Here is a 26,790-nt window from a genome sequence, read left to right on the forward strand (position 1 = left end):
TAACAAAAAAAACTTTATTACCAAAATACAATATTAAAGTCAATACATGACAAACTCCTGTAAAGCAAAATAAATTATTCTAACATTGTACAGTATTTTCAAAGGTAGTTAAAGCAGCACTACAGACCTGGCTTCGATGTCTGGAACAGATCCATTGTTCCACCATGAATGCCATCCCAGGATTTCAGCTTTCAGGCCTGCAGCCCTGGGTACAGGATGATCTTATGAAAATGCGAATCATCCTCTTTTCCTAAGATATAGAACTCATTGTACTCTTTACATGTCAGTGTTCCAGAAACATCTATGCTTTGGCTAAAGAAGCAATGCCATAGTGTCACACACACAGTACTTCTTAAAAAAATACATGTATTCATGTCCATGAATATCAAACGCAAATTTCTATTAAATATACTTTGTAGATTATTACTTAGAGCACCTTGCTGTACAAGTAAAAAAAAGATTAAATAAGTATCTATGAAAACTAAAAATAGAAGTCTCAAGAGAGGCTGAATACTCTGCAGGAACTTACAATGTAAACAGGATGTCTGCCATTGGTTTGTGAAAAAGAAAACAAAGAAATTAAGTCACCAACAGTTCCTGGGAATAGGCCTGAAAAGTCTTTAGCCAATGTCACAGCGTTGCAAGGCCAGGAGCCAGAGCTGAAGAATACAGACCACAACATTAGCACAGTATTGCTGAACACCATGACACAACCCTACTCTGGTTGTTAGAACAAAGGAGAAAATGATAAAGCCCTGAAAAGTACTATTTATAATGATCAGAATGTGTCAGATGTGCCAGGCATTTACCGAATCCAATAGTTAACTGTCTTTTGTGTGTGTGTGTGTGTGTGTGTGTGTGTGTGTGCTAGTACTGGGGCTTGAACTCATGGCCTGGGTGCTGTCCCTGACCTTTTTTGCTCAAGGCTAGTAGTGCTCTATCACTTAAGCCATAGCTCCATGTCTGACTTTTTTGCTGGTTTACTGGAGATAAAAGACTTTCACGGACTTTCCTGCTTGGGTTGGCTTTGAACTATAATCTTCAGATCCCAGCCTCTGAAAGGAGCAAGGATTATAGACATTAGCCACTGGTGCCCTACTCTAATAATTTCCTTTTAAAAATCAATTTTCATCATCAAATCTTAAGACGTCTTCAGAGCAACAAATAAGCCGCATGAGCTTGGTGTATAACAAAAGGCTCGATAGGGATAAAGTGTCCTTTAATGTTCATCTCTTTTGCACTCACAACTGCACATTCCATGTTCCTTCCTATGTTTAGAAAACTCAATCCTTCCTGGTAGAAACCTATGGAAGGTTTGCCATAGAACTTGAATGGCAACACCAGAATATCCTGTGGACACTGTATATGGCTCTGATATTCTCCTTGGGATACTGTGTGTGGATATGACGCTCTCCAATGTATATTCCCTTACGGTGCCTCCTCTGGGCCAAGAGGTCAAATCCATGTTTAAAGGCTTTCAACTTTTGGATAAATGTTTTCCCTTGGGGAAGAGAAACTTTAAATTCATGATTGTGGGTGGAAAATTGAAATAATAACCAATGGGAAGTAGTTTAAGAGAATAGAGACAAGTAATTCTTTTAGTAACACTTCAAACTTTGGGGGATCTTTCTGCTTATTACTTTCCAGATAATTATGTAAAATTAAAGCCCATGCCCATTCTTGGAAGGTTGTTGGAAAGAAACAAGGGGTCTGAGTTAAGAGCAGTGAGAAACTGACCTACAAATGGGTGGTAATGGGTAGTAGAATGGAACTATTTTATTTAAAATTAAAATCAGTTCCGAAAAGGAGAGAAATAAATATAAAACTTCACATATGGGGCCGGGAGTTTGGCCTAGTGGTAGAGTGCTTGCCTAGCATGCACGAACACCTGGGTTCGATTCCTCGGTACCACATACATAGAAAAAAAGCCAGAAATGGTGCTGAGGCTCAAGTGGTAGAGCTCTAGCCTTGAGAAAAGTCCAAGGACAGTGCTCAGGCCCTGACCTCAAGGCCCAGGACTGGCAAAAAAAACAAAAACAAACAAACAAACAAAAACACTCCACATATTATGGATTTGGATATATATATATATAAAAAAATTTTATCTTTTCCAAAACCTTGTCTTAGTAATGGATTGAGTTCTACAAATAAATTAAAGCTACCTATACCAAAAGGGTACAGAATTAGCTCTGTTTAAATCTCATCACCAAAATAAGATTATTAAAAAAACAAATCAGAAAATGTTTCAAGGTTCCTGGCCCCAATTGCTATAGTTCCTACTGCTCTTAAGACAGTTCTTTTATAACACGTATCTCTAGAACGTTCCATTCACAGAGCTCTATTTTGAGGGCCTAGGTATGTTTAGGCACATCCCCACCTCTAGACATTAGCAATTGATTCTCAGAAATAGCACCACAAAGATGGCACATCGCGCATGGCACCAGGCTCCTATCTTGCAGGCAGAATTTACTTCAATGAAACAATACATAAAGAAGTGACGAGAATTACAATATTTTGTGTGTGTATTTCACCCTCTTAACTAACTGCAATATAAAATGTCTAATTAATGAGATGATAAAATCTATTTATCTGATGGCAAGATTTTTATACAAAGCACATTTAGTGGGTTTTCCTGCCTTACATCAAAGAAATGGAGCTTCAGTCAAAGAAATTCTATTGACTTGCCAAATGCTGTTTCTTAGAACTTTTATAACCAACCTGAATTTTTACTGTCTTAAGGACATTTGAATATACCTCTTCTGCTATCAATAAATTTAAGTAATAAATTCCAGTAAGGAAAGGTTTCAGTAGCAGTACTAACTTTAAGGAGCTTCTGAATTTATCTGTCTCCTAAGTGATGTTTTTTTTTTTTAGATGAGATCTCACCTATATAGTCAAGACTAGCCTTGAACTTGCAATTCCCCTGCCTCAGCCTACTGAATGCTAAGATTATAGGTGTGGGTCATCAGGTGTCTCTATGAAGTTGAAATATGGTTTGAGATTGTCTCCTTTGCCCATAAGAAGTTGATCTAAGTTCCAAACAATGACTGACTTCAGAAATACCTATTTAGGATTTAAATTTGACTTAGATATGTCTTGTCTACTTTCTTAGCGTAAGGGAACAATTCAGTCCTTCCTTGCTGATGCTGGAGAAGCCTTCCTCGAGCCTCCCTGAGCCCCCACAACAGAGGGGTATCTACTCCAGAGCTGTTGGGAGGACATGAAGCCCTTGGGGAGCTGCTTAGGACTGTGGAACTTCATAGCAGGTTTCCGAAGGGCTCCTGAAAGACCTTTCTCAACTGTCTTGCTTGCATTTCTAAACTAGAATAAGCTGCAATTACATACTCCACACTAAGAAGGGCAAGAGGGTAATACAGGATTATATGTTTGCGTCCCCATACTCAAGGTAATGTAAGTATCATTACTGATTATCAATTTGGAATCATCTTATGACAAGTTTGGTTGCAAAGCCAATCTCCCCTAGTCACACTGCCCATCACCACTTTGTCTAGCAGGTTAGTCACCTCTGCATAAAGGAATCTTCCAGGTGTTCTTCCCGCTAGTCTGTGCTTAGAGCGGCATGCTGGTCCTTATTGAGAATGATGTTGACAATCTCACCCTCGTGCTCTTTCATGTGATCCAAAAGATTTTCTTTGCTTGTTGATTCAAAGCCACAAATACAACAACAGAAAAGTAACACACAGTACTCCATTCCGGGAGGGGCTAGGCTCGAGGTCTTTTCTAAACTGTACGATGTAGGGCTCACTTTCTCACCCTCATTGGAGTCTACACCTTCACCGGGCACCTGGCACATCAGATCTGAGGCGGACATGGGATTGTCTGAACTTGCAGGGACCAGATCCGCTTTCTCTTCACTCGTCAACCGAGTTTTTTCAGGGGACTTCCCCAGAATTCTTAAAAAAAAACAAAACATACCAAACCTGAATGTATACTGTCGGATCGGTAGGTGTAGTCCTAATCTTAACTTTGTGTGTGTATGTATATGTGTGACCGGGGGTGGGGGGGGAGAGGGAAGAGGGAGTATGCGTGTTCTGGGGCTTGAAAGCTGTCTCTGAGCTTTCTTGCTCAAGGCTGGTGCTCTACCACTTGAATCACAGCTCTACTTTGAGCTTTTTTGGAGGTTAATTCGAGTCTCATGAACTTTTCTGCCTAGGCTGGCTTTAAACTGTGATCTTCAGATCTCAGCCTTGAGTAGCTAGGATTTCAGGTATGAGTTACTGGCCTGATCTGAACTTTTATACATATACATACTCACACACATATACAGCAACAAAGGGAGGGGGAGAGTCAAGTACCTGCCACTTTGTGAAATCGCATCATTAATGGCCTTGTTTACTTGCTCGTAGTTGTAATTTTGGTCACTGGCATGCTTCCACATGTGTGACTTCAAAGAAGGAGGATGGCTGCACACGTATCCACATAAAGAACACCTGGAGGACAGGTGCAAGGCAAGTCAGAGTAGTTTCAGAGTTATGCTATGAATGGGTACATTCCCCCCCCCCTTTTTTTTTTGCCAGTTCTGGGGCTTGAACTCAGAGCTTGGGTCCTTGTCCCTGAGCCTCTCTGTGATCAAGGCTAACATTTTACCACTTGAGACACAGCATCACTTCTGGCTTTTTCTGTTTATGTGGCACCAAGGAATCCAACTTGGGGTTTCATGCATGCTAAGCAAGCACTCTTATCATTAAGTCATTCTCAGCACAACATTCCTTCTTTGTTACATAGATCTGAACACAATCCTGCCCTTGGTCACTCGTGAAAACTTCTTTCTCATTATAAAATCTATATCTCTTGTACATAAATGCAGCATATAAGCTGGTAAATTCTAAAGTATTACTTGTATAGCTTCCTAATCTTTTAAAATGTACACAGCTATGGATCTGATGTAAAAATGAAACCTCAGTACAGATTTTTAATCCCATTTTTGATAATGTTCCACCAGTATGTTCTCATTAAAATCATGCATTTCAATAGGGATTAGTATAATGGTCCATCCCATGAAAGTATAATTTAATCATTCTATTAGCATTATAGAGCTAAAATGACTTTTATATTTTTGGCATTATAAACACTGCTATAAGAAGTACATTATGCCACAAAATTAAATGAAGCTACTAATTATTCTTTAGGATAAAGTCCATTTCTCCCCTAAAAATATATCTTAAGAACATTAAGACAGCATGAAGTCATAATGTGTGTTTGAGACATTCTGTGTATTCCACTGCTAATGTCTCTCTGCCAGAGGTGAGAACACTCATGCACTGTGGGACAGGGCCTTAATGCTTTGATCGGACAGCATTTACTGTCAGGAAGAAATCAGTTAGAATGAGGTAGCTCATAGATGAATAATGGATATTTATGTAATTAATGAGTTACACATTTTAGGAGTAAATACCTAAATTGCCCATGTGTGTGTGTGTGCATGCTCGAGCTTAAACTCATGGCATCCCTGAGCTTTTTTGCTCAAAGCTAGTAAGTGCTCTTGGCTTCTTGGTGGTTAATTGGGAGTCTCTCGGGAGCCGGGAGTTTGGCTTAGTGGTAGAGTGCTTGCCTAGCATGCACGAAGATCTGGGTTGGATTCCTTGGTACTATATTACATAGAAAAAGCTGGAAGTGGTGCTGTTGCTCAAGTGGTAGAGCTCTAGTTTTGAGAAAATCCAAGGATAGTGCTCACACCCTGAGTTCAAGACCCAGAAATGGCAAAAAAAAAAAAAAAAAAAAAAAGTCTCATGGGTTTTCCTTCCAGGGCTGGCTGGCTCCCAACCTCAATCCTGAGATCTCAGCTTCCTTAGTTAGGCTTGCAGGTCTGAGTCATTGGTTCCCGGATTACATGCCCTTTTAAAGTGTATCTGCCTCTGCTGTGGTAACTTATATGCAACCAAAATGAAAGCAAAGTGAGCAGGTAGAGAAACTTTCCTGTCTTCCCACTAAACAAGATACATACTGTATTAGGACTCAGACTCTAAGCTCATATTCCTTAACAAACTAAGAAAGATTTAGGAAACCAGCAGCAAAGTTTCTTAGCTGTTACTTAACCTATGTTGCAAAAAGTGCTATGAATCTTAAATTACTCCTGATTTATTTGTTATTTCACTTTAAACCATTTTTTTTTTTCTGTTTTGTTTTGTTTAGTCATGGGGCTTGAACTCGGGGCCTGGGGAGTGTCTCTTGTTTTTTGTTCAAGGCTAGCATTTCACCACTTGAGTGACACCTTTAATTCTGGCTTTTCTGCTGGTTAATTGGGGATAAGAATCTCCAACATTCCTGCCCTGCAGGAATTAAAACTGCAATCCTCAGGCCCCTGGGTAGCTAGGATTACAGATTTGAATCACCAGCGTCTAGCTCTAAAACATTTTATTTTAACACAAACACTAAACTTCTGTGGTCACCAGACTTACCTGTATGGCTTATCAGAGTTATGGATCCGTCTGTGGTTTCGGACACCAACATATGTTGTGCTTGTGTAATCGCACACATCACATCTATACTGTTTCTGGGTCGATGACTTATTCCCTAGACAGAGTATTTTGAGAGTTTTAGAGGCAGGCTTTGGTAGGATGCATATGACAGCATTGGCAACACATCGTGATTTTTTTTTTTTGGCCAGTCCTGGGGCTTGAACTCAGGGCCTGGGCTCTGTCCTTGGGGCTCTCTCAAGGCTAGTGCTCTACCCTTGAACCACAATGATACTTCCAGATTTTTCTGTTTATGTGGTACTGTGGAATTAAACCCAGGGATTCATGCATGCTAGGCAAACATTCTATCATTAGACTATAATCCCGGCTACATTGTGAGTCTTATATCATGCAGCATCTCCATTTCAACTGGCCTGTCCAAAGTAGCTTTCACAGATTCTCCTACATTCTCCTATGCCTAGCAGAGACAAACACAGTATCTTCTGACCTGTAATTATGACTGGGCTGAGCTGGTTTCTGCACAACCCCATCACAAATTCTACAGTAGAGTGAACTTGCTCCCTGCTGCCAGCTGAATAGGTAGCAATTAATTTAAGACGGGTAGTTGATCTGAAAGGTGTCAGGCTGTCAATAGCTGCTATTTATTTATTGCCAGTCCTGGGCTTGAGCTCAGGGCCTGAGCACTGTCATTGGACTTTTCAAGGCTAGAGCTCTACCACTTGAGCCTCAGCACCACGTCCGGCTTTTTGCTATGTATGTGGTACGGAGGAATCGAACCCGGGTCTTCGTGCATGCTAGGCAGGCACTCTACCACTAGGCCAAACTCCCAGCTAACTAGCTATAATTTAACAGAAGAATACATTACTATAATGTGCAGTCATGAAGTTTATACAGTAAATTCAATATAAAAAGCCTGGAGGCTTTCATCTCGTGGCTTTCCTTGCTTTGCAACTTAATGTTAACATGGAAGGAAAAGCATCTGTGAATTCTGAAGCACTCTATTTTACTACAGTACAATTACACACAGTAACTGACAGTCTACAGGGACAAAGGTTAGGAATGGTTAGCTCTCTGACACACAAATAACAGGGATCCAAAGAAAACAGACCATGTAACCATATCACTTGCAACAGCAGGCCTTGGCTACTCAAATGTAACAGCCCAAACTAAAGAAAGACCTGACCCATGCAACTGACTCCTGTGATTATATCTTGTGATCTTCACACTTCCACCAGCATAGAGTTCATAGACTCATCCCACCCTGCCTACTGTTACATACAGTAACAAAGCAAGCCCTCAAGCTCAAGATCTGGGTAGCACTGAAGGAAAGCTTAGGTAGAACACTGGCACATGGAGCACTAAGGTAAAATTACTGCTAGAAAAGCCCACACTGAAATTTCAACAAAAGAAAAATCCGTAAGTTAAATTTACACTTTTGAAAATTGAAATTTTCTTTGCCTAATAACTACTGCCAGGCAGTACAAAATGTCCTAATTTCCTGGTATAAATCTATAACATTAATATACACACTAATCATAATTACAATCTAAGTATTGCTCTTAATTGGTAGGTTAAAAACTTGGACTCAGTTATAAATGGCACTGTTCCAAATATAGTTACAAAAAAAAAACCCGAAAAAAAAAAAAAAAGAAGTGCGAACTATTGGATAATGGCTCATGTGAGAAATATTACAGATCAATGACAACTAATAAAACTGACAGATGGGACACCCTAATATAGCATGAAATGCGAGCCTGTGCTACTTTGAGCAAATGTCTCCAGTAGAAAGAAGGTTGGATTAGAAGTTCAGACATTTGAGCTTAGTTTTTGCTGTGCTACTTCCTGAGAGTATGATCACGGGTGAATTATTTTACCTTGTGGGCTGTCAGTTTTCTTATCTATAGAATGGAAATTCTAGCTGGGCAATGACCAGCCCTGGGGTGGCACAGGGCCCATAAAATCACTTGGTATAGGACAGGCTCGCCACTTTTTGGCTGCCCATGCCTGCCTGCCTGTACTGAAATTTTTGTAAGGCTATCATTTGTGAATGATGTTGTAAATGGCCCTTGGCAGTACCTAGCAGCTGACTGGGTGGTTTGGCAAGTCCTCTATTTTCCCTTCAGGCAAAGTATGCATTTATCTCCATGTTTGGGAAAAACTTCTGCCCTCTTCTGAACTGGTAAAGGATGTGCCTGTGTGGCTGATACTTAATCCTTCTTGGCCAACTGGAAGCAGCCAAGAACAAGTTATTTAAATGTCCTGAAGAAGTACCATGAGAAAGGCCTTGCCTGTGGCTCTTACTAGAACATCTGTGGTGTGGCTGATGTACCCATTAATTCATTTCTAACTTCTTCACTGGGCAGGGTTCCTCAAGGGCAGCCAACACCCAGTACTTGGCACAGTGCCCATCTTGAGACAGTCATTCCATGCCTCTCGGCAGAATGAATGTCTGTGGTTCCAGGAGGCTTCGGTGTTGAGGGCGTGCTCCAAAATATCTGTTGCAATACTGGGACCCCAGAGACATATATCTTCTCTTATATAACTACCTTTCTGAGTATTTAGCAAAGTAGTTTACTTAGTAGTTTTAACCAAGCACCAATTAACTTTTTTTCTTCTTTCTTTTTTATGGGTCATGGGGATTGAACTCTCAGCCTAGGCATTGTCCCTGAGCTCTTCAGGTCAAGGCTACCACCTTACCCTTAAGCCAAGCCTCACTTCCCATTTTTTAGAGGTTAATTGGATATAAGAATCTCAGGTCATTTTTGTGCCTGGGCTGGCTTTGAACCTTGATCCTCAGATCTCAGCCTCCTGAGTAGCTAGGATTAAAGGCGTAAGCCACCATGCTGGGTTATCAATTAAACTTTGTGAGCTAAGAATTGCTCTTTGGCCTGTTTAGGTCTAAGCATGAAGGAAGAGACCAGATATCTGAATGGCTTTGTGACCTCAATAGAATAAAAAATGGGATGAGCAGGAAGGAATAGGGGTGTAGTTCAGTGGTAAAGTGCTAACACGGCACGTGTGAGGCCCTGAGTTCCATCTCCAGCATTGAAGCGGGAGGTAAAATATCATGCTAAGCTATGTAATCCACCAAGAAAAGATGCTCCAGAATGGGATGTGGTGAACAGGAATAAATGTAGTCAAGTTCGAAATGTCTATTTTCAATATTGAGCTAGTTTCAATTTCTTTATTTTTTTTTTTGCCAGTCCTGGGGTTTGAACTCAGGGCCTGGGCACTGTCCTTAGATACTTTTTGTTCAAGGCTAGCACTCTGCCACTTGAGCCACAGCACTACTTCTGGCTTTTTCTGTGTATACGGTTCCAGGGGATCGAACCCAGGGTTTTGTGCATGTTGGTGAGCACACTACCACTAGGCCATGCTCCCGGCTTCTAGTTTCAATTTCTCTACTGAGAAAGCGACTTTGAGCTGTTCATGCATTGTGGCTGTGTGAATTTTTTTTTTTGCATTTGTTAGATGGTGCTGGAAAAGTCGGATGTCAACACTAGTGCTAACTGCAGGTGGAGCTACTGAGTAGCACGGTATTCCTTCATTAGGGATTTATGGTGCAATCACTCTACTGTTTTAATGTCTCCTTTAAAGGGGATATGGAAACATAATGAATTAAAATAAAAGGAGGCAGTTAGGGCTGTTCTGCAGGAAGAAAACAAAAGTATTTTAGCTCAGCCATCTATCGCGGGAACAGATGTCATGTCATAAACTCCTTTGTTTGGGATGGTTTTACAGGGGTGACATCTGTCTGACAAGGGAATTTGGTGCTACAATGGTGTCACAGTCAGTTCTTTCTGAACATCCTTGAATCAGTTATGCTTTCTGGGGTATAACTTAATGCAACATTATAGCAAAACATTTCGTTCTGCAGTTGTTTCGAACTTTAATTCTTGGGAAATTGAAAAACGAAAGTCACCCCAAGATGTTTTCTTTCTCATCAGTGCCGTGCACTAACCACACTGGAGTCATTCAGAGTGTATCGATTTAAGTGAACTGATGCCAGGCGGGAGGCACAGCTTACTGCATTTCTTCCACAACTCTCTGCATGCAGCACCTGCCTTTTCATGGAGCTCTAATTAAACCTTTTCATTTCAATATTCCCATTACCAACAATTCGGCTGCTGGATACTGAACTAGTACTAAAAGGGAATGCTTAAACAATGCAGATGAAGCCTGACAGCTGCATTTGGAGGATGTCACAGTGGGAAGGCTGAGCTTTGCGCAGGTCGTCTGGTAAGCAGAGGAGAAGCGCCTTCTCTAGGTTTCAGCTTTGCTGGCTTGCTGGGACCCTCCTACCCCTTTTCAAAGTCTATGCTGTCCCCTGACTCTTAATGAGAAAGCGTAGATTTTAGCTACACAGTTTGAAGCTGAGTCATCAGTGCTCTAGTACGTTACTCAAGACCTAATAATAATTTATTTTGATCAGTACCTGTAATTTTTTTCAGAGGCAAAAAGCTCATCACCTCACTTGTGCAGCATAAAAACAGAGGACATAGCCTATATTTAAAAAGGCCCAAGTGTGGCCAGGAGTTTGGCCTAGTGGTAGAGTGCTTGCCTAGCATTCACAAAGACCCGGGTTTGATTCCTCAGTACCACATACATAGAAAAAAGCCAGAAGTGGTGCTGTAGCTCAAGTGGTAGAGTTCTAGCCTTGAGAAAGCCCAAGGACAGTCCCCAGGCCCTGAGTTCAAGGCCCAGGACTGGAAAAAAAAAAAAGGCCCAAGTGTAGACAGGTTATTGGTAGCTCATTCCTGTAATCCTAGCAACTCAGGCAGCTGAGATCTGAAGATCACACTTCAAAGCCTGCTTGGGCAGGAAAGTCTGTGAGATTCTTATTTCCAATAAACTACTCAGAAAAAGCTGGAAGTGTTGCTGTGGCTCAAATGGTAGAATGCTAGCCTTGAGGCCAGATTTGGCTCAGGGACAGAGGCCCTGAGTTCAAGCTCCAGGACACAGACGGACACATAGACACAGACACACACACAGCACAAGTGAGGGGATAAATACGATCAAGGACATTATATGTCTGTGTCAAATGTCATAATGAAACCCATTCGTTTATAAAATTAATATCGGCAAAACTACCTCCCTGGACACATTAGTCTGTAAAATTAAAAAGGCACAGCTACCTTCCTGAACACATTTGCCATCGGCGGCATCACTGGAAATTCGTGGCTCATTTGAAGATACTATTGACAAAGTGTCCGGAAGGCTGTGCTGCTCTCTCTCATGATTCCTCAGTTGACTCTGAAAAAAATGAAAATGTCATTTTTATTTTTATGAGCAACTGTGTAAGAAGAGGCTGATGGCTTTCAGAGCCTACGGCCTAGAGAAGATTATCAATATTTTAAAATCATTACTGGACACATTGAACAATAGGAAGAAATGCACTCATTCAGAGGGCAGTTGCTCCTTGCATATTCTGAGAGGACTTAGCTTATGAAACCACAGACAGGCCTAAAGATGGAGAGGCTAGAGGGCTCAGGATACTGCAACACTGTCGCAAAAACAAATTCAGTGAGCTCTGCCTCAGTATTAGCAGGCCTCTACCAACACATTGTGTTGAGTTTTTGAGTACACACAAGGAGACACTGAAATCAACGATGATTCAATTAATCCAAGTTTCCTTTACAAAGAAATGAATAGCACATGGGTCAGCACATGAAAGGAAAATCAGTCTGAGTGATCCTTAAAGTGACCGGCATGGTGAGGTAGGAACTGCCCACGAAACATACCACACACGGGTTTATGACATTGCACTGCCTTTCAGTAAGTCTAATTTCCATTTCTTTTTTGTCATGACACAAGTCACTGCTGTTTGGATGGGTGGCAGTTGGCATGAGAATGGCCTTTTGGGTCAGGTCAGATGAGGAATTCTTATTGCTATGTGTGGTGGTGACACATGCTTACAGCCATGTAAGTCAAGTGTGTGGAGTATGAAAACCCAGTGGACAGCCTCCTATAATCCAGAATCAGCATTTTATAAATAAGTATGCACACTAACGCACAATAGCAGGTAAGTACAAGGGGTTGCTCAGAAGGCAAAAGACAGGGAAGAATTTTGGAGCAGAAATACTGGAGCCTAGATTTATTTTCCATCTTTATTACTAATTAGCTGGGGATCCCCTGAGCAAATTACTAAACTTTTTCAGAACTTCTTTTCCTTATCTATGAAATGAAGTTGACTGCAGGACACTGGTGGCTCAGGCGTGTAATTCCAGCTACTCAGGAGGATGAGATCTGAGGATCAAGGTTCAAAGCCAGCCTGGGACAGAAAAGTTTGGTCAGACTCTTATCTCCAATCAACCCAACAAAATCAGTAAATTGAGGGGGCTGGGAATGTGGCTTAGTGGTAGAGTGCTCGAATAGCATGCATGATGTCCTAGGTTTGATCTCTCAGTACCACATATACAGAAAAGCTGGAAGAGGCACTGTGTGGCTCAAGTGGTAGAGTGCTAGCTTTGGGCAAAAGAAGTTCAGGACAGTGTGAAGGAGTTGAATTCAAGACTGGCAAAAAGTAAATAAAAAATTGAGGTGGCCAGAGAACAGCTGCTACCCACAGTCCCCTCCTCCCTCTAAAATCTTGCTTCCAGAAGACGTAAAGCAAGGCTTACCTTGTAATGAAAGGACTCTTCGCATTGTTTACACTGGTAGATTCTTGTCTTACAGTGGTTGATCATGTGACTCTCCAAGTCTTTGCTGTTGTTGGCAATGTGCTCACAGATGGGACACTGGTAGGGCTGCCTCTGCCGATGGACTCGCAGGTGCTGCTTGATGTAACCCTTGTTACCGCTGGTATAGTGACACAAACGGCAGCGGTAAGGTCGTTCAGCCTCAGGGATGTATTCCACCACATTGGTCCCCAGCAGACTCGTGTCACTACTGGGTTGGCACTGGGCATTGTCCTGAAGTTCCTTCAAAATGTCATCATCTGAAGCATTTTGGTCTGTCCTTTCTCTCAGCTTTTCAATGACAGTGAGTAGGGACATACTGATACCCGTCTTGACTTGGCCGTCTGTCAGTTCTTGTCCACCCTCTGGAAGTGCCAACAGGGTAGAGTTGCTTTGGCTGAAGCTGGTCAATCCCTCTGACGTGTTTTTAAGCGGTGACATCATTTTGGAGTATGCTGCCAATGGTCTCTCTGCTTGCCTCTGCCCTGTATCTGGATCTAACAGGTTTATATCCCCGTAGTGGCTAAGACTAGCTCTGGTTAGCTCAGCTGCTCTTATAGGCATCGTGACCAGGGCTTCGGCAGCTAATGAGTGTAGCCTGAGAGACTCAGAATTTGTCCTCCTGCGGCCAGGTGGGGCATTCTCATCAGTGGCCAGTCCCTTACTTAGTAACTCACCGTCTTTCTTCTCTGTATTGCTCCAGCCAATGATCAACCCTCCGATATCAGCACGGAAGATGGCACCGGTTCCTGTACACCCAGCTTGGCCTTCTGATGGGTTCAGGTTTTTGCCCTCGTCTAGTTCAGCATTCAGGAGGAATGGTTTCTGTGAAAGAGTTTCTTCGGCACTTGGCAAACGTTCCACGATCACGTTCACGTGGCCTTTTGTATTGGGGCTACTGCTGATGATTTTCTGTGCTGATGAAAGCAGACTGTCGGCAATCAAGCTCTCCTCAGCATCAGACATTACCTCAAGTGCTTCTTCCTCAGTAGGGTCCAGGGGAACTGAGCGACTTAGGTGTCCCCTCTCTTCTGAATGCTGGTCTGAAGGCGAAGATGATAATGGCTCTGAGCTGCAAATCTGCACCTGGACTGCTGGCCCATTGTGGATACTCAACTCACTGTCCCCTATGGCAATGACCACTGCGTCCACGCCACCAGGTGTCGCTGGCGTGGAAGAACCCAGCAAGCCCAAGGGCTCGTTTTCGTTTTCAAAGATGGGATAGGAGCAATCAACTTCTCCTGCATGTTTCCAGGCATGGGTTTTCAACATTCTTTGCTGGCCACAAGTGTAACTACAAAACAAACATCGATACATGCCGTACTGCTCATACGCGTACCATTTCCTCCCACCCATCTCTGCCAGGGATGTGCTTTGGCCAGGGTGAGTCTGTGGACTGTCCACAATGATTGGGATGTCACCACTGGTTTCACTGGTCCTCTCTCTGGTCCTCTGACAGGAGTTGGAGGGGGCACTGCACTGCTGGGCTTTGGGCAGGGTGTGACTGTTGGCATCAGGTTCATGCTCCTTTACCACATGAGCTTCAAGTTCTTCTTGGCTTTTTGATGTAATATGGCACTCTGAGCACATTAATATCACTTCATTCTGCTGGCCGTGCAGCTTGATGTGTTCTCTTAACACAGAAAATGACGATGACAGAAACTTACAAAGGCTACACTGGTAAGACATCGTCTTGCTTTCATCATGGGCAAGAGAGTCAGGGGGGACACTTGCTTGTGACATCTCAGCCTTTTTAATAGCAGCAGCGGCAGGCAACTGGGTTACTTTAGCTGGAATCTCACATACTTCAGGGGTTTCCAGGGGATGGGTTGTTGCACTTGACCGTGAGCGTTTTTTCCCAATTAGAAGACATTTTTGTGACTTTTCATTCTCTACTATCCGGCTTAACTTCTGAATCACATGGATTAAGGGATCTGCTTTGGCTTTTCTGGGTTCATTAATTTCCAGTGAAGGACTAATGACACCTTCAGCAGTCAATATGGCTTCCTGCTCCCCAACATCTGGCACCAACATGGCGACACTGCTGCTTTCTTCCATATCTTTTTTAAAAAAGATAAAGAACAACAGAAAGAATGCCAAGTTACAGGGGAACCCAAGGTATGTAATTCAGGACGTTAATGCCAAGTTAGTGTCTAAGCTAGTATGAATCAACTTACCTTCTCCACTCTTCCCTCCCCTGCCCCTCACCCTCTATGTCATTACTGGGGCATCAACTCAGGGCTTTTGTTCAAGACTAGTATTTTATTACTTAAATCACAACTCTATTTCTGGTTTCTGGGGTGGTTAATGGAAGTAAGAGTCTCAGAGACTTTTTCTGCCCAGGTTAGCTTTAAACCATGATCCTTAGATCTCAGCATCCTGAGTAGCTAGGAGTACAGGCATGAACTACCAGTCCTGAGGCTTGAACTCAGGGCCTGGGATCTGTCCCTGAGCCTCTCTGTGCCCAAGGCTAGCACTCTACCACTTGAAGCACAGTGCCACTTCCAGCTTTTTCATTTATGTGGTACTGAGGAATCAAACCCAAGGACTTCATGCATGTTAGGAAAGAACTTTACCATTAAGCCACATTCCCAGCCTTGATATAATTTTTGAGACACTATTTCATGTATCAAGATATAACTGTAATTTTATCACTGAAATCACAAATTTTTCTTTCCTTCCCGAATCTTCTAAACTGTGAAAACTGAGTCATGTAATTTACTACAAAGGTCACAGTGAATTGTGAGAAGTACCATTTAAATGAAGAGTAATCCACTTCCTTCTTTTACTTCCTTTGATTTATTTCTTGAAGAGAAACCACAAACTATGCAATGCCTTTTTTTCCCCTAGAGGTCATATTAGTGGTCAGCTATTACTTATAGGCATGTATAAGTACTTCCTTTTCTTGAAAGGGAAAAGGGCACTTACGAGGGAAAGTGGTGAGATTCCTATTTCAAGTCCAAAAATGCATCCAGTGATTCAAAGAGGCTATCTGTAGGTTCTAATAATGAATCATAGACAAGGAAGTCACTAAATAAAAATACTTCTAAGTCTTACAGCTGGATAGTGTGCAATCTCAGCTAACTGAGAGGAAGAAGCAGGAGGACTGTGGTACAAGGCCAGTCCAGCAAAAGCTTGAGACTCAATCTGAAAAACAAATTAAAGCAAAAAGGGCAGGAGGTTTGGATATAGTGGCAGAGTGCTTGCTTTGCAAGCATGACCAGTATAAAGCCTTGAGTTCAAAACCCAGTACTGCCAGAAAGAAAAATACTCAATCTTTCTAAGTTTTGAATATTCTTTATATTTCCTGGCATCACTTTTACTTCAAACATTTCCTTTGGCTTACGTGAGACTAATTTGTTGACTTGGATCACATTTTTAAATTTAGGCTTTTTTCCAGCAGCAAATTTTGTTTTTCCACATTTTTAGGTGCATTCTGGAGTCTTATTCAACATTCAATAAATGCCAGCAAAATCTTCAGTAGCACCAGCTATAGACCAAAGACCTTGCATTATTCTTAAACTTTAGTACAGGCTCTAACTTATTTTAGGTAGTAAATCCCAGCTCTTGGTCCTCACATAGCTGAAGCCCTTGCCACCTAACCTACCTAGCCAGAAATCACAAGGCCCACCCCAGACAGGGCCAAGTTGCCCCATCCACCAGCCACCCAAAAGCCTTTCCTTACCCAGGTCCATAACAGAGAAATATACAAACCTTTTGCCCGAGGCCAATACTTTAGTGTAAGGCTTAGAATGGGTCTTTGGACTGCTTCTTCTTCTTCTTTTTTTTTTTTTTTGCCAGTCCTGGGGCTTGAATTCAGGTATTGAGGAATTCAACCTGGGTTTTTGTGCATGCTAGGCAAGCACTCTACTTCGAGGCCAAACTCCTGGTCCTGGACTGCCTCATAACTGCCTTCAAGGCAGAAGGTCTAGTGTATCCTAGCACCCAAAGACCATAGGTTCTTGAGTCTCTTTTCTAAAACAGTATCTCAAAAAGATTAGTTTCTCACTGAATGCTGCAGTGGCTAGTGCCTATAATCTTATTACAGACAGGGCAGGAAAGTTCATGAGACTTTTATCTCCAATTAACTAAGAAAAGCTGGAAGTGGAGGCATGGTTCAAGTGGCAGAGTACCACCCTTGAGCAAAAAAGGAACAACACCCATGCCCAGATTTAAGCCCCAGTATGCAAGAGGGCAAGCGTGTACACACATGTGCACACACACACACATTTCTCTCTTCACCTTACTCAGAAAGACTTTCAACTTTTAAGTCATTAAAGAGGAGGCCAAAGTGGGGAGATGAGGCAGACTGTTACCTTGGAAACCCCCTTTTGTGACTTTCTCAATCATTTTTCCCATGCTAGAGATTCACATGCTCAGGCTGAGATCTGTGGCTCTTCCTGTGACTATGTGTTTCCCTAAAGGATCATAATTTCAAGCTTTATTAATTTTATGGATTTTTTTTGCAGTTGAAGTGTTAAATGCAAATTAATTCAATGATAAGGTTAATATAAGCCTTCAGTTTCTAGGCTAAGATTTGGCTCTCTACCCTCTCCAGGAAGTGTGACGTCCTCACATACTGATTGATAGTCTAGAGGTTAACAGTAAATGTTTGCTCAACAGACTGTGCACACCCACAGGGTAACAAAGGTGACTCCTGTTATCTTTCTTGCTCTCCAAGATTTAAGAGGAAGGAGGTAGAACAGTGCTAATCACTCCCCTAGGAGAGTTCTTGGTGTTCCATTCTAAAAGAAACAAAACCCCAAAAAAATCCTCCGTAGAAAAATGAACAGAGGGAGGAGTTTATCCTATCTCAAGAAAAAGACTAATACAAAAGAATCAGAAAAAACCCCACATTTTGGAGCGGTGTCTGCTCAGGCATTAGGAGCTAATGGAAATCTGCAGCAGATGCTCCCATTTTCCCTGAACATTTATGTAAGCACCTCATTTTGGAGGCTGCATACATTTGGGGATATGTACAGTAAGGCACCTATAAAACAGATATGACAACATAAAATACATCAAGGAACACCTGAAAAACTAGTTTGGGGCTCCATGCAAAAAAAAAAACAAACAAAAAAAGCAAGGCATAAGTGAAAATCCATTACCACAAGTCTGCTAAACAAAAGAGCAGGCAAACAGCTCACAATAAAGTACACAGGAGGGGAGGTTGCTAACACAAACTTGTTAAATAATCACAAAAACTTCAGACCAGATAAGCTGTTTCTAAGCATTACTATATGTAATATTTAAGAACGGACATTTTATACACACATGTAACATATATAGATAGGTATACATATACATACATATACATACCATGTCAAGTGATATAAATTTATTTTAATAGAAGAGATGAAATGATAACAGTTTGCTGGTGGCTCTTGTGATACTCTTATCTCCAATTAACTGTCCAAAAGCCAGAAGTGAAACTGTGGCTCAAGCCTTGAGTAAAAAAAATCTAAGAGACAGTGCCCAGGCCCAAGCCTCAGTAGCAGCAGCACACAGGTATGCAGGCTCACATACATGCATACATGTGTGCAGGAAAGAAAAATTACCCCATGCTGGGGTATACAATAATAAATTCTGCAAGCAAGATGTGTGCAGACTACCTAAGAATTCCTTACAGTGTTCTTTCTGCTTGTCTAAATGCCAAAATCTTATAATAAAAAGCTGACACCCATCCCCTCAAATCATGTAGAAGACAGAAAGCAAATCATCAGAAAGCACGAGAAAAATTTAAACTCGTAGGATTCACAGTTAATAACCAAATTCAGCCAGGTTCTGGTGGCTCATGCCTGTAATCCTAAATACTCAGGAGGCTGAGATCTGAGAATTGCAGTTTGAAGCCAGCCAGAACAGATGAGTCCAAGAGACTCTTATTTCCAATTAAACTCAAAAAGCCAGAAGTGGAGCAGTGGATCAGAGCACTAGCCTTGAGCACAAAAAGTGTAGGGACAGAGCCCCAGCCCTGAATTCAAGCCTCAGGACAGGTACAAAACAAAAAACAAAACAAAAACTATAGCAGAAGATAACTCCCTACCCCCGGAGCTGAAAAGAATTAAGAAACTCTTTGGACTTAACCTACAAGGCAAACCTTTAGATGTTAACAGCTAGAAAAGCAAAAGGCTTTTTCTGAATAAGCAGTAGGTCAGATGTCATCTACTTGCCCATCAAGGCCTGTGTCATCTCCAATCTACTTCCTGTTCCAGAGGGATTACCTCTAGGAGTTCCTCTCCCCTCTAGGTTTCTGGTTCTCTTCTGCCAATGGAGAGTGCTTATAGAGCAAAGGAAAAGTGAGGAGAGTCACTGTCCTGGTTCCCTAACTCTAGATTCAGTTGAACTAGCTGAATTCAACAAAAGGCCATTTCTCCCCAGACAGGAGGCTTTTGTTAACAGACTGAGCTTATGGTTCTTTCCTTTCTTTAGACACTGCTAGCTTTGATGATTCCTGTGGTTGGTCTATTTAAGTCCAACACAGTTAGTAACATGGCCCTAGTAAATGTACCCTCCTAAACTTACCCTAACTTCAGTAGAACAGAGGCAACCATAACGTTATTATCATCTTTTTGAAAGCAAGGGTAAGCATGTTGAGAAGATCAAAAACTGGCTTAACACGAAAGTTCATAAAGACAAGACTACAAGTATTGGAAAAACAGGAGATTGGTTTTTGTGTTGGTATTGGGACTTGAACACAGGGCCTGGCCACCGCTCCTTAGTTTTTTCATTCAAGGCTAGCACTCTTCCATTTGAACTTTCTGCTCCTTGGTAGTTAACTGGAGAAGAGTCTCATGTACTTCCATGCCTGGACTGGCTTAGAACCTTGATCCTCAGATTTCAGCCTCCTGAGTACTGAAGATTACAGACTTAATCCATCAGCACTTGCTGACAAACACTTCTTTTACTGCAGAAGAAAGTGCCCCCTACTGAGAGGCACTTTAAGAAGTCACCATCTCTGGAGGTTTCAGACTCCTCAGGTGTAAAACATGAGGGTAGGGGCTGGGAGTTTGGCCTAGTGGTAGTGTGCTTGCCTAGCATGCACGAAGACCCGGGTTCGATTCCTCGGTACCACATACATAGAAAAAAGGCAGAAGTGGTGCTGAGGCTCAAGTGGTAGAGCTCTAGCCTTGAGAAAGTCCAAGGACAGTGCTCAGGCCCTGAGCTCAAGCCCAGGACTGGCAAACAAAACAAAACAAAACAAAAAAAAAACCATGAGGGTAGAACTGAATGAACTTTAAAAACCTCTAATTATAAGCTGTCTATAAAAAATAGAACTCACTAATACTTTACACTTTGCTAATGGCAGCTATAATTTATTTGATCTGAAATCTTTAGCTCAATGCAATTATGACCACAAATAAAGTATAAATATCACCTGTATATGAATTTCACTGTCTAATTTCTTAGCTAGCACCTAGCCTGAGAGAATATTCTAATTCAGTAGCTGTAATTAAGACACAAAGTGGAATGAACACTAACAAATATTCAAGTTTCTTAGAACTTACTCAGTTCCTATCATGTGCTGATAGGTGCCGGAGACTATAAAAGTGAGGAAGTTTTTGACCTGTTGGTGCAAGTCCAGGGTGTAGAGTCTGTAATTCCTAAACAATTCCTCATATTAACATGTTGTGTTCTTTGCAGACAAAGAACCTTGCAGATGTACTGGAATCAGGTCTACAACTATGTTTCTAAAAATGTTTCCTCTGGTGGCTCGCTTCTGTAACCCTGCCTAAACAGGAGACTGAGATCTAAGAATCACCATTCAAAACCAGCCTAAGTAGGAAAGTCTGTGAGACTTTTATCTTTAACTAAATACCAAAAGGCTGTAAGTGGAGCTCTGTGGCTCAGGTGGCAGTGTTACCCTTGAGTGAAAAAGCTAAGGGACAGCACCCAGGCCCTAAGTTTAAGTCCCAGTGCACAAACACAAACACACACACACACCTTGATGCCTTCTCTAATACAGCAGTTTTCCCTCTTAAGCCATATGAAATATCCCTTTTGAAACCAAGTAGTAAACCCTTACACTGACACTGTATCAAACATATGTGTGTATTGATCCATATAATTCTTTGGGACAGAGCTAGGTGATATCCAATTTTACAAAAAAAGGAAACTGAGTGAGGTGTGACTTACCCAAGGTTACATGGCTGTTAAGTGGTAGAGCCAGTGTCTTTCAAATAAATTCTTGAAATTAATACAGTCCTTGGATCAATCTTCAAATTCCAGCTGTGACCAAGAATGGAAGTATACAGTATTAAACATTTCTCTCTGGTGGTGAAACAAACTTACATTGGCAGTGAAAAACTTGCCAATACACCGAGAAACTTAGAACAACGTTCGTCCGACCCGATTACGTGAGGCAAATTTACATAGTTTAAGTAATAGATTTGATGATTTTTGTAGTTAACAAAAAAGCCCTGGAAAACTCAGTAACTTGCGCATTTTGTTTTACCCCAGAATGTTGTAAACGAGAGATTTTTTTTTACTGATCTAATTTGCTAGCGGGTCTGGAAAAACAAAACCCATGTGGCTATTTGAATATTAACCAACAATACTTCCAAAAAGGTGGCTATACAAATTCTCCAAAAGTAAGGAACAGAATAGCAGGAAGGAAAAGATGAACGTGGTTTGACCTATGTAGTTACTTGCTCTGTGCCTTTCATTCTTTCCATCTTTTGTCCTTTTTTTTTTGGTGCCTATACTGGGGAGGGGGGAGGGGCTTGGGTGAGGTCCCTTAACTTTGTGGCTCAAGGCAAGCCAGTAGCCACAGCTTCACTTCTGGCTTTTTTTTTTTTTTTTGGTGGTAAGTTGCAGATAAGAGAGTCTCGTGGCTCCAAACACACGTATCCTTGCGGCTCAGCCTCCAGAGTACCTACGAGTACAATCACCAACACCCTTGCACTCCCTTGTTTTTTTTTTTTTTGTAAACTTTTCAAGTGACAATGAGTCTAAAAAGTTAAAAAAAAAAATCTTCCTTTCGCTTAGACACTTAAGTGGATTATCTTCACAAGTTAAAGATGCTTCACTGCTAGGGCCACTGGGTGAGGTTAATTTTCAAACGCCTTCTGGAGATCAAGAGACTGGGAAGTACTTTTTTTTTTCCTCTGGGGGAGATCGGTTACCGCGCCAGCCACGCTAAAAAGGAAAAAAAAAGTACAGACTCAAAAGAGGGGATCAAGCCACGGATTCCCTGATGAGGCGGCGCCCCCAGGACAGAGGTCGCGCCTCTGCTCTGGCGGTGGCGGTGGTGGTGGTGGTCGTCTCCTCCTCTCCAGGGTTCGGACGGGCCGGGGGGCCCCGGGGAGGGAGGAGGGGGGGACACGCTCGGCTCGGGGAGGGCGGGGAGGCGGCGAGGACGCTGCCGTGGTCGGGGGCCAGCTGGCGGGTGTCGGCCGAGGAGGGAGCGCGGGCTCCGGCGGGGCCTGGGCCGCGCTGGTGACAGGAGGCGGGGAAGGAGCAGCAGCGGCGGCGGGGGCCTCCCCGCGTCCCCCGGGGTGAGCTCGCGTGTCAGGCCGCGGAGGCCTGGCTGGGCCCACGACGCACATGGCCGGCGGCGGCGGGGTCCGCGCGCGGTGTGTGTGTGTGTGGGGGGGGAGGCCCCGGTACCTGAGGGTCGGGCGGCGGCGGCGGGCCGCTGCTTCCGCGAGCCTCCGGTGGCCAGCCAAGACCTCGGGGCAGGGGGGGGGTGCCCTCACTCTCGTCCTCACCCGCCTCTCTCCCGGATTTGTTTTTCCCTCTTTGCCTTCCCTCGTTCCCTCTTCCTCACTCGGGGAGCTGCAAGATGGCGGCGCCGGGGCGGATCACGTGAGACGCGGGCAGGTCAGGTGACCTCGCTGCGGGGGGGGGTGAGGAGGGGGCGGGGCCTCCGTTAGCCACGCCCACCACCAAGGCCATTTCCCCGGGCGGGGTGTGGGGGGACCTGGCAGGGATTTTTCTCTTGGTGAGACTTTCTCATCTGACATAGAGAAGTCCTAGCTAAGGTGGCCAGCTATGGCTCGCTCGTCCCAGCTATGGCTTCAATCCAGGAACGTCTGCGTAGGGCAGTGCTGGCCCTAAGAGGTCTGTCTGCTTAAGAGCGTTTCTTCAGGGATTGTAAGAACAGATGTCATCAGTTTCCACAAAGTAATACGACCTTGTCTGCTGAAGGCCAGCACAGTGTCTGTCATTTGGAATACACAACAGGGTGTGAGCTGTCCTGTTTGTTTGGGGGAGTGATAGGGTCGCAATTGTTCTCGTGAGGGACTGCTTGGGCTGAATTGCTATACATATACGATCATGCTCATACAGGCTGTGCTATATGTCACATGTCACTGTCATACGACTGCTGTATGACATATACACTGTATAAAGTACTATATGTGTATGTATAGTATCAGTACTCAGTATACATATGTATATGTATATGTATATGTACTAAGTCATACTACAGTGACATATACACTGACATATACATATACATATACACATACACATACACATACATATACACATACACATACATATACACATACACATACACACATATACATATACACATACACACATATACATATACACATACATATACATATACACATACACATACACATATACATACACATACACATACATATACATATACACACATATACATATACACATACACATACACACACACATACACACATATACACATACACATACACATACACATACATATACACATACACATACACATACATATACACATACACATACACATACATATACATATACACATACACATACATATACACATACACATACATATACACATACATATACACATACACATACATATACATATACACATATACATATACACATACACATACACATATACACATACATATACGTATACACATACATATACGTATACACATACACATACACATACATATACATATACACACATATACATATACACATACACATATACATACACATACACATACATATACGTATACACATACATATGCACATACACATACATATACACATACACATACATATACATATACATATACATATACACATACACATACACATACATATACATATACACATACACATACATATACACATACATATACATATACACATACACATATATACATATACATATACACATACATATACATATACACATACATATACACATATACATACATATACACATACACATACACATACATATATATATACATGCATATACATATACACATACACATATACATACACATACATATACATATACACACATACATATACATATACATATACACATACATATACACATACATATACACATACACATACACATACACATATACACATACACATACACATACATATACATATACATATGCCTGCATTGGAGCCTGAACTCAAGGCCTTGTACTGTCACTTGACTTCCCTCCCCCCCAAGGATTATGATTTGAGGCCAGCCTGGGCAGGAAAGTCTGTTGAGACTCTTGTTTCCAGTTAACCATCAAAAAGCCAGAAGTGGAGATGTGGCTCCAGTGGTAGAATGCCAGTCTTGAGCAGAAAAAAGCTAAGAGTGAGCTTCAAGTTCAACTCCCAGTCCCCTCCACCCCCCCCCAAAAAAAAGAGAGGGAGAGGAGAAAAAGAGAATATAGGTTACTAAATCTGGCATAAAACCCTTAGACAACTGCAGAAACGTGTGACACATAAACTACAGAATTTCTTTTTCCTATAGAACTCTCCAGACAAACACACTCGCAGCAAGTCAGAGGAATGCAAGCCTTCAGGTGGTTCAGGTGTATGTAGTTGCATTCAACCTACAGAACATCTCATCTAAACTCTTCTCCCAACTTCCTCTGGCTGCAGGATGTTATTTATCATGGTTTAATTAACAATCATGACAAGATTCAGTGTTCCAGATAGGAAACTTGCTTACTCACTTATCTCACATCTACTCAGTGGATTCTGATTCTCTTTCCAGTTGAGAGATGACCCAGATAGCTAGTCCTGTCTTATTATTCTATTTGGAGCTCATTAATTAGTTGATAAGGTTAAAAGTTTGATTCTTCTACAAGAATCATGGGTCTGGTGTCTCCCAGAGTGACCAGGGAGGCTGATAATACAGAGTGCTTTACAACTTCAACCAGAACGTTCTCCTTTGGAGAACAAGGACAGTGTATGAAGTAAGTTGCAAAACACCAAGTCACTTGAAATTAATCCTTTTTTCCCCTTTGTGCCCATACTGAGCCTTTAACTCAGGGTTTCATGGTCTTGCCGTGTGTATGTGGTATGTGTGTGTGTGTGTGTGTGTGTGTGTGTGTGTGTGTGTGTGTGTGTGTGTGAGAGAGAGAGAGAGAGAGAGAGAGAGAGAGAGAGAGAGAGAGAGAGAGAGAGAGAGAGAGAGAGAGAGAGGAGAGTGTGTCATGGTTTTCTAGGGTTCATTGGAGATGGAGACTCATGGCCTTCCCTGCTTGGACTGATCACCAGTGCCTAGTTTAATAATTATTTTCATCATAACCTTTAAAAATCACTTTTTTCCTTACCAGTCCTGGGGCTTGAACTCAGGGCCTGGGAACTGTCCTTGATCTTTTTCAAGGCTGTTGCTCTACCACTTGAGCCACAGCACCACTTCTGGCTTTCTTTTTTTCCCTGTGTATGTGGTACTGAAGAATTGAACCTAGGGCTTCATGCATGCTAGGCAAACACTCTACCACTAGGCTACACTCCCAGCCCCATCCTTTAAAAATCTTATACTGCCTTAGCTTCTGGGAATTAGCTCAATGACACAGAGCACCTACCTCAATGTTCAAGACTCTGGATTCTAGTTCTAACATTACCACCATTTCCACCATAATAGCTTCTATACTACTTCCACAAAAGAAAAATCAAGGGGGCTGGGAGTTTGGCCTAGTGGTTAAAGTGCTTGCCTAGCATGCATGAAGACCTGGGTTCGATTCCTCGGTACCACATACATAGAAAAAAAAGCCGGAAGTGGTGCTGAGGCTCAAGTGGTAGAGCTCTAGCCTTGAGAAAGTCCAAGGACAGTGCTCAGGCCCTGAGCTCAAGCGCAGGACTGGCAAAAAAAAAAAAAAAAAAAAAAAAGAAAGATCAAGGAAAGGTGAGAATAGGCTGGAAGGAAATTAAAGGCATAAAGGACGTGGTAGCATATGGTGAGAAAATAAACTCAATCCAGGCACTAGTAGCTCACCCTGTCATCCTAGCTACTCGGGAGGCTAAGATCTGAGGATCCTGGTTTGAAGCCAGCTCAGGCAGGAGAGTCCATGAAACTCTCATCTCCAATTAACCACCAAAAAAACCCCCAGAAGTGTGGCTTGTGTGGTAGAGCACCAGTGCTGAGCAAAGAAGCTAAGGGCCATTGCCTAGGCTCTGAGTTCAAGCTTTATTACTTCTTCTTCTTCTTCTTCTTCTTCTTCTTTTTTTTTTTTTGCTAACTTCAGATGTCAGGTATATGGATGCACAGAGTTTAATTATAGGAGTCTTCAGAGATCAAAACGGGGCTTCATCATTAAGAATAATGGCAAGGCTTGATTTTATTAATGAACGAAGATTGCTTGATGTAAGTCAGAAGGCATGAAAGATGAACAGACATGACATATTATTATACATACAGCTGTCAGTAATAAATTAACATTAGCTCTGGATTCTATATACTT

The 26,790-nt window shown here is 42.3% G+C and overlaps 1 protein-coding gene across 1 annotated transcript; it reads right to left on the reverse strand.

The window, feature by feature from the left end:
• Positions 1–22,895, reverse strand: Znf507 (zinc finger protein 507). Its single transcript, XM_090323065.1, has 7 exons — positions 22,721–22,895; positions 21,248–21,340; positions 13,058–15,174; positions 11,573–11,690; positions 6,420–6,534; positions 4,317–4,451; positions 1–3,914 (listed from the first exon to the last, which is right to left on the reverse strand). Exons 3-7 carry the CDS (start codon positions 15,170–15,172, stop codon positions 3,560–3,562), a joined length of 2,838 nt encoding a protein of 945 aa, XP_090179191.1. The 5' UTR covers positions 15,173–15,174; positions 21,248–21,340; positions 22,721–22,895; the 3' UTR covers positions 1–3,559.
• Positions 22,896–26,790: the final 3,895 nt, after the last annotated feature.

Source organism: Megascapheus bottae, chromosome 31, assembly GCF_031878675.1.
Source record: "Megascapheus bottae isolate mThoBot1 chromosome 31, mThoBot2.hap1, whole genome shotgun sequence".
In the NCBI taxonomy this organism is placed as follows: Eukaryota; Metazoa; Chordata; class Mammalia; order Rodentia; family Geomyidae; genus Megascapheus; species Megascapheus bottae.

Coding starts and splice junctions, on each gene's coding strand:
- Znf507 (XM_090323065.1), bottom strand. CDS start 15,172: ATGGAAGAAAGCAGCAGTGTCGCCATGTTGGTGCCAGATGTTGGGGAG. Junction 6,535..11,572: donor TGGCAAATGTGTTCAGGAAG/GTAGCTGTGCCT, acceptor TACTCTGTCTAG/GGAATAAGTCATCGACCCAG. Junction 4,452..6,419: donor AACTCTGATAAGCCATACAG/GTAAGTCTGGTG, acceptor CCTGTCCTCCAG/GTGTTCTTTATGTGGATACG.